We start from the raw sequence: 18,227 nt of genomic DNA on the forward strand, positions 1-18,227 counted from the left end.
GCTGAAACCAAAGCAATGGTTTTCTTTGGAGCCAAGACCATTTTTTTTTTGACAAGAATCTATTTTGTCCTGTGTTTTGTGAAGTGGTTATTTGACATTGCCTCTGCTCATTAAGCTAAAACTGCTGCCAACAATCCTCAACTGAGAAAACACTACAGCTCCAGTAACCTTTCCAACTGCCTGAGTGTATATTAACTCCTTGTTCTCGGCAATCTGACCCTCTTCTTCCAAATACAGGGTTGAAAAACCTGTTTAAACACCAAATTATGAAACAAAAGCATGTTGTGCAAATACTCCAGTCCTATGAAACAGAGCTGTTTTCTTGTCTTCAGACCTCAAGTCTTCTCTTTAGCATGCTCCTACACCAGTAGCTGCAATTGCAAACTGCACTATTTGGCTATTTTGTAGTACAATAAATGGTCAGAGAGTTAGAATAAGCAGCACAACACTTCCTAGACAAGACTAGATTTTCCAGCCATACTGAATATGTGCAGAAGCTGCCTTCAGTTCAGTGAGAGTTTACTGGGATTGAAACTAAAGAAAGCATAACAAGATGTTTTTGTTATCAAGTGAGTGTAACGAGAATATTTTGGAATATAATTTCAGGACATGGTATGAAAATTTCTTTCTTGTGGAAAAAAAAAAAATCTCTTGGAAGTTGACATAGAAGTCGAAAAAGGCTTCAAAGTTAACTTCTTTTGAGTAAACTCGAAGAGATTTTAAGCAAACTACTTCTATATATGCTGTAACATTGTTATCATTTATTTTCAAAATTCAGTGTATCTATTGCTCTAATATTCAGTAGGTTTCTTGCAAATAAAATAAGTAAGCAATACCACTACAGAATCTTATGTTGATCAAATCTATTTTTTAAATTTCCCAATTTATTCAGGTTTGTGTTTAATACTGTGGAAAAATGGATTCAATACTATTTGTGATACTTAGTAAATATGAGAATTGCATCCAGACCAAAAAAGCTTAGCCCCCATTGTCTAAATCAAAATCCCAAAGAATGCACTACTTGCTGCACTCATGTTCTTTTCCATTAATAGGCCAGTCTATATTTCTTAATTCACCATCACATTTGTGTTAAAGACAAACCTTATTTTAAAAACATACATCACACACTTCTAATGAATTAGCAATAACAGCTCATCATCTACAGTCTCAGTTTTCATTAGTGTACCAATGCATACTTGCTTGTACAGCTAAAAGAAGACATCTGGGCTAAAAGAAAAGTGGTACGAGTTTTCCTGTGTCCAGAGACAGCAAACAGGAGCCATCTGCTCAGATGGCACCTGCTGGGGCAGTCAAACAGCACAGCTGCATGTTGGTTAATTCAGGTGACAACTTGTTAAAAATGCACCGCGGATGCTGTATGCTAGGATTCCCTCTTTAATTCTGTTTTGGGTTTTTTGCAAAATAAATAAATAAATAAATAAATAAATAAATAAATAAGATCCAAATACAGCAGTGTTTGAAGATGGTGCTGCTACTGTAAGAAGGTACTCAGCAACAGAAACTGATGTGGGGATCACATCCTCTATTCTTCACTTGCACCATTTCCAAAATGGTCACCTCACAACCATCAGCTCAAGCTGGCATTCTAGCTAAGAGCAACACAGGAGCAGCTGGTTCCCATTCTGAAATCTGAATTGGAAAATATACCAAACCAGCTGCAGTCAGTTCTCTTATCCTGAAAACGTTGTTCTTTAAAAATACTTTCCATATATAACTTACAGCTTCTGTAGTTTCTGGCAAAGAAAAGAAAACAAACCCTAACACTGCGCGGTCTGGCTTAAGTTGAAAAATCTTTTTTGTTTAAACAAATTTGAATGATTAACAGATTTAATAGAGCACTTCTTTGTAGATGCTATGACATTCTTAAATCAGCTTGTATAAAAGTGAAGGATCAATGATTTAATTAGCTTTTGTGCCTCTTACCCTACCCAACACCCCAGTATAAATTCAGTGGAATGTCTACAGTCAAACAGCTGAAGAAACGTAGTTTTCCAGAAGTCAAGCATATGCTCAGATCATAATCAATTTTTCAGCAGAAAAGATTAATCAAAGTCTTTTTAATAAAAATTCAATACTGTAAAAAGATCTCTAAATGTCTGGCTCGTTACTTCCAACCACAGAAATTGACTTCATAAGTTTTTAGATTCCTCCATGGCTGACAAGGGCAAAATCTCTAACAAGACAGGCTTTGTATTCTGAGCCTAATTAAGGAAGCTTAAAAAAATATAACAATTTTAATGTTGCAGGATGAAAATATATGTAAGTGGACTTAATTATTGCTAAATTTGAAGATATTCATGTTTTTTTAAAGCATGTGAGATAAGAGATTACTATGAGCATTGCAGCTTTTCAGAGATTTGTGCTGCAAATGTTTTCTGCTCGTAAGCACAGAACTATAAACCCAAATGACACCCAGGACAAATAATCTGCTTAGAAATGGTTGCAACTTGTGCAGAATCTGATTACATGCATCAGCTAATTGCTTATTAAAAGAAAACTACTTTTTCCTGCATTTTTCAAATTTGCAGACTCTTCCATTCTTATTAACTTTTCTTACAACCCTTCTGGTTATATAATAGACACAAATAAGCTTACTGCTATTCATATGACTTTAAAATGCAAAATAACTCTTGGGTGTGTTTTCTATATCAGAGCTCTATCCTGAGCAAGAACAGTGATTCCAAATATCTGTTACACTGAAATATTTAAAATAAAAGGAAACAAACACATACACAACAAGTAATTACCTTTTAACAATATGGATTAATTACACGATCATTACAAAGCAGTGTTAAAAAGTAGAATGTATAGCATGAATTAACTAGATATTCACAAGAAGTACGTCTTCTGGAAAGAAGACTTAGCTTTTTCTCGTACATACTGCTGGTATATTTATGTTTAACTCCATTTTTATTAAAATCTGCGTAGTTCATTTTCAGCAAACCCTGCCAGCAGTCTCTTTCCAGTAGCCATTGCTACAAACCAGCAACTAGAATGATTAACTTTGATGTTAAAATCCACTAAATTCTGAAATAAAATTAGCCAATTAAGTGATATGTCTCTTGCAGTTTCCAAAGTATAATGTTTGAAACAGATAACCTTCTGGTTTTGTACTAAGCTAAATCCCATTTTCAGAGAAAGAAGTATCAAAGTAATGCTGTGCTGGAGATAAAACTGTAAAGAATTTCCTTCTGCAAGAGCCAATGCAGGGATAGCACAAGAAATTCTTCTTCCTTATTGTTCAAAACTTTGCAAAATCTAAAAGAGTAAGGGATTAGGAGAGAAACATCACTGAACCACTAAAACTCCAGTCTGATTTTCAAAATGTGTTTCTTTTTCCTTTCATGTGCACCCTCATTTTTAGATAAGATAACCCATCAGTTAAACATTATCTGCTTCTGTGGACATGATCAGCAACCTTCCAATGCCAGTAATCCAGTTATTCATTTAAACTCACAATAAATAACAAAGTACTTTCATAATTTGGTAATTAGAGGCACGAGCTAAACATATTTCATCATTTATTTGGGGTTTGTTAGCACTGGCGCAACTGTGGGCGTCAACAAAATGTCAGCTAACTTCACTTACATATGGTAGTGGGTCTGAAGTGTCATATTTCATTTTTCAGCCATTTCCAGGCTAATATTTTTCACAGCGATGTATAAACACTAGTGATTGCTTATGCAGAAGGAAGATGTGCATCTGGAATTTCCAGAAAGTGTCAAGAATATAGCAGACATCAAATACTGTCTCCTTATGTCTAGTTTAAATAAAAAAGAATATGAATCAGTAAAGTAAGTAAATTGCCCTATCTTGCCATTCAAAGCTGCAGCCTTTAACTGCTTTCAATTAAGCAAGCTCTTAGTATGCCTTCCTGGCAGCAGAGAGGTATAGAGAGACTGCAAAATTAGAGAGAAGTAGCTCTCAGCATTCAAAACAATGGCAAAATCTGCATGCAACAGATTTAATTTTAATTTTATTAGAACTATATCCAACTACATTTTTATATATATAAAACTATATTTATTTTTATATAAAATTATGGACATTTGCTAGGGATAGCTGTATAGGTGTAAGTCTACCTCAAAGAATATTTAGGGTTCTACTTTTCTTGCCAGTAATCTATCTGTGCAACAGTAGAAAAGTCACTCAGGGCTGGTACTTGAAAGCCTTCAAGCACATAAAGGTAGACGCTGGGGTATGAAATAGATATTTAAACACAGGAACCCAGTGCCCTCCATGGGGCATCTATGGCATCTGCACAGAACTGGCAGCTAGGACTCAGTGTGCGTGACAACTAAAGAACCTAAGCCAGCAGTTGGAAGCCAAAGAGGATACAGTGCTGTACTTCTATGTTTAGGCAAGTGGATTGTTCCCACAAGGACATCTAATTTACATTCAGTTATCTTATGCTTCACTTCCCAGCTATGAAAAAGAAAAAAGTATTAATCTGCAACTACTTTAAGTGCAGCATGACTGTAAGAAGGCTTACACATCACTACAAAGTGGTTAGGCAGATTGGATGGAGGATGTTTTAAATATCATTGGATATGCTTATAAGACTGAAAAAAAACCAAAGTCATAAATTGTTGTTCCTGACATAGAAAAGACTTCCTTTAAGGTACTCCATATTATCTTTAAAATAAATACATTATTGTACTTACTGGTGCAGATAACACACACAGCTTCACAGCTCAGCTCTGGCATATTCTGATTCCAGTTCCAAATCCCTGGCAGACAGTTCTTATCACAGGGTTTGCATAGCTAAAAGGCTAATTTGGCTGTAATCTCAGGATAAGATTAAATGCTTCCATTTCACAAGTCAGCATTTAAATCCAAACTTCTGTACTAAATGAAAATTGTCCTGATTTTCAGAAGTGCCATGTCTCACTCTTTAGTCAGTTATATTGCTTTGTAGGGACATATTACTGGTGTAGTTTCTAGGATGGAAAGAGAAGTAACTGAAGTTTCCATTACAATTTTCTAGGAAGACTGTACAAAAAATTGTACAGAATACTGTGATCTGAGAGTACAGCTGTTTGTCAAAGGCTTAAAATATAATAACATATTGATATCAGAACATTTGGAGTGTCAAAATATTTTCTCCTTCCCCAAACCCCCATTGGAATCTGTTAGGATCACTGATGTTGTGTGCTATTAATTTTGCTCGAGGTTCATGATTATATTCATCTCATCTGCACAGATGCAGGTTTCCTTGGTGAATCAACACAGGAACAGAGAAGGTTGTACACATTCAGTTCAGAACAAACTGAGCAATGCAGTCTTTTTGGAGAGCCCACCTTGGCCTGTTATGTTGGCAGACGCAGGTGATGATAGGCCATTTTAGAATATCTGAGGGGTAATATGGGTAATATCCCATATTTTATAAAAATTGTACTTGCAGAATTATACTTATAGATTTACAAATTTTCAGAATGCAATTTTCCCTGTTATTCTTGTGATACTTGAATCTGCTTGTTACTGGCACATAGAAACTTTGAAATTTGTACTGAAGCAGGAGACCAACAAATTATTACTACTATTATTTGTTTTACATCATTGACCTTGATTAGCTTTATTTTACCAGGAAATCTATCTCATGTATGTTAAAATATTGCTCACAAATTATTCAAATAAATCAACACTCATTCCATTTACAATGCAGTTGCACCAGTTAACTTCCACTGAGGATCCTGCCCACCACGTTCTGCAGCTAAAAAAGAGGAAGGAGCATAACTGGGTTTACCAGGCCCTTTCCAATTTAAAAAACCCTTATTGAAATAAGGTGGAGAAGGAAAGCCTGAGAACAGTGTGTTCTTCACTGGTTGGGTTTTGACTAACTGCAGAGTCTGGGACATAGCTGAGCTTTATTAGAACATGAACACATCCCATTCCAATCTCAAAAATCAGTTTGAATACGAGAAGTATATTAAAAATACTAAAAATACCTCCAACTCTCTCTATTTAGTCCACAAAAACAAAACAATTGCCTTCTCCCTCAGTACTGTTTGACAGCTTCTTGGTTTTTTTAGAAATGAATGAGGTTTTATATCTTTAAGACTCCTCTACTGATCCTTGCTAAGAATTTCTCTGTGGTCCTGCATAACAAACAATAAAAGCACTCTTTCTACAAATAAACTTGATGTGAGTAGAGTCTGTCTATTCTGCCGTGATTTCACTTCACTGACAGATTCACTTTTCCGTTTGCCAAATACTGTGCCTGAAAAACCCACAAAGTGTATGTTTGTGTCATTTCCAGCAATCAGATGTAATTTAGCCCGCAGCAACGAATCACAAAATGCATATGTAAAAGTCTTTAAGGCTGTCAGAAGTTACTGGTCACAAAATCCCAAAAAGATTCACGCAGTTGGCACAGCTGCCAATGCAGCTCCAAGTCTACTCCTTGTTCTTTGCCTGTTCTGCAAAGTGAGTAAAGCAAGGTCCTAGGAAAAGACTGGTAGAAGGCAGTGCCATGAAGGAAGGAATAGCACACATAACAAACTGCACTGGTCTAAGATTTAGATTCTCTGTCTTTTAAAAACCGTATTTTACAGCTGGAATACTGCTCATTAGTAGAGTTGCTAACTGATCTATCTGTGGATGCCCTTGTACGTTGCAGGGGAGTTGGACTATATGACCTTTAAAAGTCCCTTCCAACTCAAACATTTATATTATTCTATGATTTTTACTTTAATTTCAGTTTATTTAAAGGAAAAAAAAACCAACCAAACCCTGTAATACTTGCAAATGCAAATCTTGAGCTTCCACTGTGAAAGGCCTGACCTTGGTCATTAGGTACCACTGTGCAAACTTATCTCATGTGAACAACTAAGTAGATTATTTCATGGCAAGCAGCATTAAAGGAGATCCAGAAAGACTGCATAATTGTGTTGTAGGAGATTCAGATTAACTCTGCATATTAAATGAAAAACCTAATATGGCTTTATCTTCATTCATATTTTTCCACGAAGAGAACCTTGAGAAAAAAAAAAAAAAGCTGCTGTGGCCTTTCCAGCCTCTGAATAGTGCAGCACATTCCACTTCTCCATCTCATATGAAGCACTCCCAGCAGCATTCACTGTTGCTGCTGTTTTGACTGTCACCAAAATCTAGACTATGGAATATTTATGTTTATTTATTACTGCCTTGGCAAGCTGTCAGTATTTCTCAAGAGCGTACAAGCGAAAGGAAATGATGAATCACAACAGTTTAAACCACTGTGAAAGTTGATTGTGGTTTCAGATGACAAAGCAAAGATCCTTCTCTTGCCAAGGACATTGATGGAATAGGACTGAGATCAGAGCTTCTGCACAGAATATTGGTATTTGGGAAATGATGAGCGCTGCTCCTGTGACAAGAGACATGGACTTATTTTTAGCAGATGTGTTGTTATTGACTATTTCTACAACAGAACCAAACAATAGGCTTAAATAAGCTGAAATCCATTGTGCTAAGCTGTAAAAATGGCTGGACCCATGTGCTAGAAACAAAAGTTATTGAAAAGGATGGATAGAAAATATGATGTTGAAAGTAAGATATAGACATTTTCTCGGTTATCTAGCAGTGATCAATCTAGCAACGCATGCAATCTGTTCTCAGCTTCTAGTTAACGAAAGTACAAATAAGTTTTAAAGAAAAATGTGAAGGTAGATAAGCTAGTATCATGAATTGAAGATTTCAGCACTTCTAAGTCCAGAAAGAAGAGAGAGGACAAAATTTCATGGTTTATATTGACATTAAAGAAAGTTGGACACAAATATTAGATACAGATTGTGGTAAAGGCATAAATAGATTTAAACTGGGATTTAAAAAAAAAAAAATTAAAAAAAAAAAAGAGGAAGCAGACTTCTCACTTCTCACTGCAGAAGATCAGATTGGGTTCATTTAGTTTTGGAGTGCCAGAAAATTACCACCCAGCCAACCAACCTGGAGAACTGCACCACCAAATGAACTAGCACAAAGGGAAGGGAAGAGGGCTATAAAGCAGCTAACATCAACTCCCCACTAAGGGAAAAAATCTGTAAACAGAAATATTTTCATTAAGACTGCCATAGGAGGGAGTTGTTGCAGCAGTATTTTTTTCTGTGCTCCTAACAGTCACTTTAACTTGAACAATACAGGAACACAGAGGCACAATGCAAGTCTTAGTCTTTCAGTACCACGATGCACTAGAGGATAGAGGTGCCAATGTCCTTCTACTAACAACCTGTGCATGAATACATTGTTAGCAGCAATGTGTTGTGCAACAAATTCCATAACGATGCACAGCTATAATCCCCTTTTGTATTGATTTCTTGACAGTACGTTGCCTTGCAAGAAGTTATGTCCATTTTGAATTAATAATTTACAGATTTAATTCTATTCCAATGTCATCTACTAAATAAAAACTGAAGTATGAGCACTGCTTCAAAAGTAATGCCTCCTATTTTATTATTCTGGCCCATGAATCACAGGCAGATTTTGGTGGTATGGAAGTAGAGGCTGAATATTGTCGTCAACACTGTGGTACATGTTATTGTTGTGTGACAGTTGGCAGCAGAGGGGCAGTCTGACTACATGGCATCTGACATGGAAGTGCAGATGAAGCAAAGGTGTGTCACTGAATTCCTCTGTGTGGAAAAAATTAGCATCCACTGATATTTGTCGATGCTTGTGGAACACTGATGGAGACCAAACAGTGGATGTGACCACAGTGAGGTGGTGGGTGGTGTGTTTCAGCAGTGGCAAGAGCCACTGAAAAGGTGTTTCAGGTGGCTATAAAGATTTTGATGAGTGTGTCATGCAGGCTCTTGTTCATTTCTGGCAAAAATGCACAGCTAGTGATGGTGACTATGTTGAAAAACTGTTTTGTAGCTGAGAATTTGGTCTATCAGTGTTATTGTGCTTTTTGATCTGTTGCAGTTTCCATGGATATAAACAGGAGACATTATTTTTGGAATGACCTAAGTATTTGTGTAATTTTCTTTTTATGACTGATAAATCTTACAGTTGTTTTCAAAGTCAGATAAGCCTTACTTACCATAATGCAGCCTTTTAAAGTAACACATGATGTGAAATTAAGCAGTATTACCATCTGTGAATAATATAATCAGGCAAATGAGTAATAATGACTACATCATGATTATTTAGGACAGAACATACTGAATTATAATTGTCAGCAGCTTGTTTTGTGCACCACAAGCTTAAGAAAAGGAGAGCATATAAAAGTAATGGGGAAGGATTTAATTAAAATGTAATTACAGATCAGAACATAAATGATACGTGAGATTACTTCTCTAAGGTTCACTACTATTGCACCTTGAACTGAAACAGAAAAGCGCACAAAAACAAAAAACATCACGCCTACAGAAGACAATTTCAGTGATGTAGGGTTGCTTTTCCACATCATAAACCCACAAATTTTAGCTTATACCAGAAAAAAAAATTCTGCACAACTCTTTGGGACTGCGGTATTACCTTCCAGAGTTACATGAGATTACTTTTCATTTTCTATAAGTTTACTCACTGTTCACAGACCACTGGTACAAGTCAGCCTTGTCTCTCTGGGCAGTGCACAGTTCCTTCCCCAGTGCACAGTAACTGCAGCAGAAAGCAAGCTGATAGCATGCTATTCTTCCCTACTCTGGTCTTCTTCAGAGGCGTTCAAGCTGGAGTTATCTTTACCAGATTTGCTAAAAGGAAGCAAATTTCCTTTTTTCCTTCAGAAAAAGGAAAAAATCCACTTTTTACATCAGACAAGTAATGTTCCTGTTAATAAAAGGCTGTTTTTTCCTTCTCCCCTCATTTCTTGTTCTATCTCTAGTCTACATATTTTCCCTTTAAGTGTTTCCAAAATCCCTTCACTGCTGTAAATGAATACATTATTGCAAGCAAGTAGGAAAGAAATGGAAACTGGAATAAAAAAATTGAGTTCCTTCTTCTAGTTTTATAAGACGTCTTGGTGGATCAACCCCAGCTACCAGAGCCCTATTCAGCAATCCCTCCTCTCAGAGTTTCCTCTGTAAACGCAGACATTTAAGAACAACTTATCATCTGGAAAAATTTGCTACTGTATAAAATGTTTTATCACCCACATCTTCATAGGGTAAAATACAGCAAATCGTTATGAACAGGTTTTAATTTTGATTTGTGCTATTCGGTGCTGAAGATATTTCTTTTTTACTTCCCATATTATAAGACATTCTTTCCATTTAGTATATCCTCATACTCTCAAATCGCTGTGCAAAGACAAAAGCAAGAAAAACTGGGTAATGTCCACAGAAATTACAGCACCTGTCCACAGCAAAGGCAGCTGCTGGCAACAGTAACAAATAAACAGACAGATACAGACATAGGTAAATAAATAAAAGCTGTTTGCTGACTTTATGCCAGAAGAAATCCATATACTTTCCATATGCTTATGCCTACTCACATCTGGGAAAAATCACACTGTACTCGTTTCATTCTGCTATGATAACACAGTGGATACTGTACCAAAATCTTGTATTAGTGGATGTTTTAAGTCTTTCTCTGTGTGCTTTTATTAAAAAAAATAAAGACTCATTCAAAAATGATTTTGATTTACAAGAAAAGTTTTTTGGAGTGAATAGCAGTGAAGGCTGTGAAAGGGAAAATATTTCAGTTGATGAAATTATACCTTCACATGACAGGCTTTTTTATAAAGCACAACATAACATTTACTCTATAAAAGTAGCATTCCAAAAGTATACACTATAAATGATGCTGAACCAGCTGATAACAATCTAGATTTTCAAAATTTAACAATCAGCCAATATGATACACATGTCTAGAAAGATTTCTTGGAAGGCAATGAGAGAAGCCTATACAAAATGTACCATCCTGTACAGCTGCCTACTTCCGCATGTTCCCAACAGAGCTGCTAAAACCTCACCTCAATATAAGTTTTAATGTAGAGTATATTAAATTATTGAACAAATGGTCCTGACTGTCTTAGCTACATCACTTCTCCCTTCATCTTAGCAAGTGAGTATCATAACTGGATGTCATAGTACAGCCAAAACAGCTAAAAACTTTGAATTTTTAGTTCTCCACTTCAAACATGAAATAAAGGACAATGTTGTAGACCATGGCAGCTGAGGACAGAGTGATCTTTCAGAAGGTCAAGTTAACATCAATTGCTAAAAATTACTCAAAATTACTGTTTATAAAGATTTTCGAGTAAAAAGAACGGGAGAACAAATCAACCATCAAACATTACTGAAATAGTATTCTGCTTGACCTTGACAATTTTCTTCAGTATATGATTAAAATGACCTAAAATTAGCTATGGTTCAATTTTAAAGAAAGGGTGAATTAGTGAATGCATTAAATTAGAAATTTTCAAAACTTGGTCCATAGAGCAACTTCTAATGTTCCAAATCTTCTATTATGGAGATAGAAATGCATCAGTTTTGCCTGAAAGAGAATACTCAAAACGAACTGTAGGAAGATTAAGAACAAGGGACTCTCAGCCAAGAGGGGGTAATGGGTAAGAATATAGCAACATGTAGAGGAACCTGTGCCTCAAGTACAGGAATTAAGACTACTCTCTTGCCCTAGTTTATTTTACACAGGATCCAGGGCAGGGAGAACAGAGGTTGTGCACATCCAGGTGAGGTCCCATCATGGATTCAAAACATGTCTGGGACACAAATTGAGACTGAGGAGCTGGAAAGCATTTCCTGGTCCCACAGCTCAGTCCTGGCTTTACGATTTACCGCAGAAGAGGGGAGCATGCTCTGATAAGGATTCTGGTACTTAGACTATTTAATGTACACACACTGAATGCAGAATGAGAACTCGAGAACTCCAAATATTTTAACGACAAAGGAAAATGTAAGCAAGTGTGTCATTTGACATAGAACATACTATTCCATATATTCTAATAATAAATCTAACTACTTTATGAACAGTAGAGAAGGAAACAAGAGAAAGAGCTGATTTGGAATAGGTCTATAACATGACATTTAAAAACAAGACTTTATAAGATCGGTCTTGTGTTTGTTTGGGTTGGGACAGAGACTAGGGTGACTTTATTTTCCTTTTCCTGTTTTGTTGTTGTTATTCTTGTTTTTAATAGAGAGGGATTCAGTGCAAAGTGCATGCAACCTTAAAACCTGAGGAGAAGAGAGATTTAAACATGATGGCAAGCAGGCTGTAAAAACAGCATATTCCTAGTATGATGCTCATGCCTTATGAAGTCAGAAGTGCAAAAAAATAGTTTGAAAAGTTAATTCACTCATTCTCAAGATGAGTTTTCCCACTCATGCAGTGAATTCATAAAATGACATTATTGAAGGCAAGTTAGAGACAGTTTGTCATCTTATAAAATATAATGCTCCAAAAAAAAAAATAATCAGAAACATAGCAACTCTGATCTCATTACTCTTTCTTCCTTACATAGTTAAGGACATTTATTTCTTCCAAGATGAAGTTCACAATGGCATTCACCAATGAACAGCACAAATATATCACATACCTTGAAGTCACAGCTTCCATGAATTCATCAAGAAGATCATCATAGGCTTGACCTCTGATTCTCTTATGTCTCAGCCCAATATACAAAGGATCTTTCAGCAATGCCTGTTAAAAAAAAATAACTATTTGAACTATTACAGGAACAAGTTACACTAGTACATTCTATATTAAAAGGACAACAATGCAGTGTTTGAGGATTAACCCAAGCGTATGAAATACATATCCATTTATCCACCTCTATAGAAAGACTGAAAAAATGCAGCAAAGAGATTAAAGAAACAGCCTTTTGTATCAAGGAAAATGGATATCCTAGTACCAAAAGAAGTATATTATTTCCAAGTGAAAAAGGGAAAGTTTAACCTAGGAAGTCAAGTTTCAAGAATATCTTTTTAGAACTTTATTTAGTTCTTTTCCCTTTTTTTTCCTTTATATCCTGACAGGGCTTGAATTTAAAAAAAGCTATTTTCTCTTCTTATCATGTTTCACAGATATATCTCAGGGAATACTTAGTTCATCATTTCAGCTGTGTTGAGAATCACAGAATCACAGAATATCACAAGCTGGAAGGGACCTACAAGGATCACTGAGTACAACTCCCAGATCTGCACAGTACCACCGAAAATTCAAATTCTATGTCTGAGAGCACTGTCTAAACACTCCTTAAACTCCAGCAGATCAGTGCCTAGACTGCTGTTCTGGGCAGCCCATTCCATGTCCACCACTGTCTGGTGCAGAACCCGTTCCTTAACCTTCAGTGCCCTTCCTCCGACACAGCCCCATGCTGTTCCTTAGGCCCTGTTGCTGCCACAGAGAGCAGAGCTCAGTGCTGCCCATCCACTCCAGGTCAGGAGCTGCAGGCCACCATGAAGCCTCCCCTCAGCTCCAATGATCTGGGCTGAGCAAACCCAGAGACCTAGGCTGTTCCTTGTACATCTTGTCCTCTAGATCCTTCCGCACCTTAGTAGCAGTCCTTTGGACACGTTAATCATTTTATGTCCTTTTTATATGGTGGTTTCCAAACCTGCATACAGTAAAGATGCCCTTCAGTGGGGCTGCTCTTCAACCACTTATATACATGTTCATGAACTTCAGTCTTCTGAGGCTGAATATGCATTAACTCTGCACACTTAAGCAAGGAAATGAGTTTGGCATCCTGGGACAGCTTGTCTGGTGCCATGTATTGCGCTGCAAGGACAGAAGCAGGCAGGCTGTGCCGCACAACGGCAGTAGGGATGGAGCCTGCTCAGCACACACCATGCCTGGCTGCCCACAGCCCTTGCACACTGGGCTCTTTATTCGTTGCCACAGATATACGCCGGAAGCCTCCACAGAATGTCCTTGGCTCAGTCTGGTTTTGTGCAGCCTCTTGCTTGGGGACAAACTGTGGTAATTTTGTAGCCTGTTACAAGATTCCTCCATGAAGCATTCTTTCCAGCCATTACAGTGTTGTTGTTTTTTAATTAAAGTTCACTGGCACTGACAGCTCCTCAGCTGGGCAAAGCCCTCTGTGCATGTGGGAGCCAACCCTAGAATATGAGCAGTAGGGTTAAGTGTTTGTGTAAGTTGAAGCTACGACTGTTAATTCCTCTCCAGGTTAAGAAATTAATAGGCTTCCTGAGCAAAAGGCAAGCAAAAGATGCAAAGATCAAACTGGAAGATAAAAACCTCATGGATAGAAAGAGCAAATTGGACTGAATTGAGCAGCCTTTTTAAAGGCAAATTAACTGAAAAATGCTAACTCGGGAGTGCAAAACAATAGAATCGTTATTTCAAACTGTATCAAATACATGGAATACTCCTGCTATTAATGTTTTCCCACAGAAACTATTCTTTCAACAACTGTGTTTAAGATTGATATCATAGAAACATTATGAAGGTACCATCTTTTAAATTCTGGACTGACAGGAGGGCAGGTTTTAGTGATGTTTTTAGGGTTACAGATGAGAAAATGTCTATTATCATTCAGTGGTATTATAGTCAGTACCTATCTGTTCAGCAAGTCTAGAGAAAGGGTGAGCTGATGCTAGCACTTATGTTAGCTCATCCCAAAGATGAAGTATCCTTCTGGGGAGAAACAGAGGATAAAGCTCCTTTTTTCTTTCACAAGAGGTTCCTTGCAAATATGTTGACAAAGTTCTCGTCTTTAGGTAGGAAGAGCCCCGATCTCTTATTGGTGAGTATGTAAAAGAGGCAGTATAGTTCAAAGAAAAATGTTACCTGATTATGAAGTTTCTTTTTGCAAAGCATTCTACAGCTCAAACCCAACCAATGTCAGTGCTAGTTGCAGGATTGCGGACATCCAAAATTCAGTCAGCATTTGCAAACAAAGAATCTAGTACACATTTAAGTTCTGTGTGCTGGACTTCAAAATAAGCTTGTTCAAAGAAAATAGGCATAATAGTCTAATACAAATTGAAATCTTATCCAGCCTTCCTAATGACTTAAAAACACTTTGCAGCTGTAAGCAGTTCTTACAGGGCAGAAAATCATGATTCAGCATGTTAGTGCAAATTTAAATGAACGCAGATTGATTACTGCGCAATTAATTTTGATGGAAACTGTTGGTATGCCCATAGCTTCAATGTTATTTTTTAGCGATGAACTCTTTTATTGAAAAAAGTTTCACATAGCGTGAAATTTCAGTCCTGTGGAAACAAAAAAGTTGTTTGAAATGTCTGACATTTCTGGAGAACAGAAACTCCACTGTGTTCACGAGCCTTTCCCCAACCTGAGAAAACTGAGAAAGAAGAAGCTCACAGGAAGAATTTGGACTGTTTTAACATATACAAATATTAACAGTTGAAAAGGTGTCAACGGTCCTACATTTTCCTTGGTGGCTGTATGCCTCATTAAACCAATCGTACTCTGAAATGTTTCTCATTTCTGGGAGGTGGCACATCTTTCTCTCAAAGCTGCTGGTGTTCCGTACAGCTGTAGTTTGCCTTTAGTTTTATAACTGTGGATCCAATGAATATTATTTCTCATTGTAGAAATGAAGGGTTTTGATATTTTTAATGGCACTGGGGGAATTTCTGCTGTGAAACATCACTGTATACCAAATATGTTATAGGTGGCACTGAGAAGTCTGGACTCCCTTTGCTGACATCTTTGTGAGTAGAGAGGCTCAGCATCTTGCAGCCCTGGGTTCTGAACCTCCAGTGTGCACTAAATTATGTAAGTTCCAAAGAAATTTCCTGGTGCCAAGTTTGAGAATAGATGACATTTCCGCATGTTTTTTCTCTATTGATGAAGTATATATGCGTGCAATTTTCTGTTTCACACTGCTTTGGCTTTTGTAGCTAAATTAGAGCCAGGTGCACAGCTCAAGCCTTGCCTGAACTTTGATGGTTTGCTGATCTCTTTACTATAATCGTGCACAAGTAAGATGGTATAAATGACTTGCCTTTTTCTTAAAACCACAAAGTCATTACAGTTTTAATATGCTCAGGTGGTTCTTCAAAGGACTTTTTGTTATTTTACTCAGCTAATTTTAAGTAGATCTATATGATCCTGTGAGTACCAGAACCTCAATTAAGCCCTTTCTCCTTGTAAAATCTTATTTTGCTTAAAGCTTGAATTCTGCCATGTTGCTAAACCTCAACTTTTTAGTAGTTTTTTCAGCCTTAAAATTAAGTGTGCCTAAAAATAAACTAGTGTCAACTTTTCCAGTATCATTTAATATGTGTAACAAACCCACTAACCAGGAAAAGCAGACTTACGTTTCACAGGAGATTAGATTTCCAAAAGAACAAATCTAAGTTTAAGCTTTGACAACGAGCTGGGGAACAAAAGGAACCCAAGTCATTGAGGAAAAGTACCTAATCATCATGTCAACTTGACACACTTGATTGTGGTATAGAACTTTCTCTCCAGTGATCTGTTTTGAAAGCCATGAAATAGCCGATAGTAAATGTTAATCTCTCAAGATGTGTGAACACTAAAAAAAAAACAAAAAACCAAGCAGGGACCCAGTTTGCATGGTGTTGACCTGAATAACAGGATAATGTGCTTAAGCAGCTTATTCATTCTTCAGTGCCTTTTGGAAACAGAGAAGCTCCACAATGGATTGCCACTCACAGCTCAGAAATAACTACTGTTCTTTTCACTTGTAGAATGTTTAGTTCCTTTGTCTTTGCCCTGGGTTTCTTCATACATTGTTCCAAACAGGACTATAAAGGAACTTCGGGCTATTTCTTGTTGAACTGTAACATTTGTGAAGTAGAAGGCATTGAGCTGTAAAGGAATTTCAGGCTCTCAGTATATAGCTGGCCAAGCTTTTCATCAGCGTTTGTCGCTGAATTAATTGTCTGGGCTTGTGAGACTTCCCAGGCTGGATGTTTAAACGTGCCCCAAAAACACTGAGTTAGCCATGTTTTAAGCAGTCTAAGTGAATAGGTGAATACATTTATATAGCTTTCTCATAACTACGCTTGTTTTAGAGCTCTGAGCTTTAGTACTGACTATAGATTTAAAATGCTTATTAAAGATTTAAAAGTGGCATAAAGAGGATAAGACCCAGTGTTTCAAGGCAGATCTTTGGCTCAATTAGCCCTTTTTTAAACAGCATAAATTTGAACACATATTTCTCTTGAACTTTTACAGAGTTACTACCCAGTTCAAACTGGATTATTGATGCAATCAGTTATGACTCAATTTAGCTGTGAAGTTTTTGAAACATCTTCATAATTAAAAAATTTAAGGGGGCAAATGTATCTTTCATTTGTATTTCCTATGAATTTATCTTCCAGAGAAGTAAAATTACCTTCGTATGTCAGATTTTCCTGAAGTCATTTGAAATATGTAGGAAAATTCAAAATGGGAATGAAAAAGTCATTCCAGAAATAGTTATTGACTGCAGAATTGAAATATTTGTGTAGAAATAGAAGAGCATGTGACAGCAAAAATGACTTTAGAAGGAACCTGGCATCCAACTCTTGCCAGGTTTTCCTCCGGCGTTTACAATAGACGCATCATTATAATTTTTATTTTGTTGCTAGAATACATAGAATAAACACAGAGGTAAAACTATTTCAGCTGAAGAATATGCTCCCTACAAATTAGTACTACATAGAAAGGAACGGATATAAATAATTACAACTTAATGATTTTATTTTTAACTTTCATATGTTCTCTAGTTCAATCAGTTAACTAACTGCTTATATTCTGAAAATCTATCAGTAATGTGTTACAAGTAGATTGTTTTGAAATGATGATGTATTTAGCAGCATTCTAATATAAATTCTTTGACTTTCCACTGAAATGAAAAGTTAAGAGACAAGCATCCTTGTCTGTAAGACCAACACAGTAACTTACATTAGCAGTTTTGGGTGCCACAGTACAAGGACATGAAATGAAGGCTTGTAATATTTCAATGCATTTTCTTGGTTATGTTACTGATCTAAAAACACCTTTCAGTTCCTCAGCTTGACAAAGAGCTTTATAAATGAAATAGGTGAAAAAACAAGCAAACATGATCTTTCATGCAGCAGGATAAAGTCAAGAGTAGCTGAAGGAAGACCCAAGCTTGAGCAGCTCTTAAGATTTGCTAGTTGGGGATACCCATAGAAAATTAAACACTGGACAATTCTGATGGGCCTAAAAATGCAGCTTTCCATTAACAGAGATCAGAAAATAGTTTGCTCCTTTCCCTACAATTTTTTTTCACTTCTTTAGAAACATATATTACTCCCCATCTAATACTGCCTTCTGACATTCTCTTAAGAGGTCAC

At 36.7% G+C, this 18,227-nt stretch overlaps 1 protein-coding gene across 4 annotated transcripts in view; it reads right to left on the reverse strand.

Moving 5' to 3' along the window:
* The window catches only part of ME1 (malic enzyme 1), a 158,265-nt gene that overhangs the window by 56,987 nt on the left and 83,051 nt on the right, over positions 1 to 18,227 (reverse strand). For all 4 annotated transcript variants that reach the window (XM_048934878.1, XM_048934877.1, XM_048934880.1 and 1 more), the window contains exon 7: positions 12,500 to 12,603. In XM_048934878.1, the coding sequence (XP_048790835.1) occupies positions 12,500 to 12,603 (104 nt within the window). The remainder of the gene's footprint in view (positions 1 to 12,499; positions 12,604 to 18,227) is intronic.

This window comes from Lagopus muta, chromosome 2 (genome assembly GCF_023343835.1).
Source record: "Lagopus muta isolate bLagMut1 chromosome 2, bLagMut1 primary, whole genome shotgun sequence".
NCBI classification, from domain to species: Eukaryota; Metazoa; Chordata; class Aves; order Galliformes; family Phasianidae; genus Lagopus; species Lagopus muta.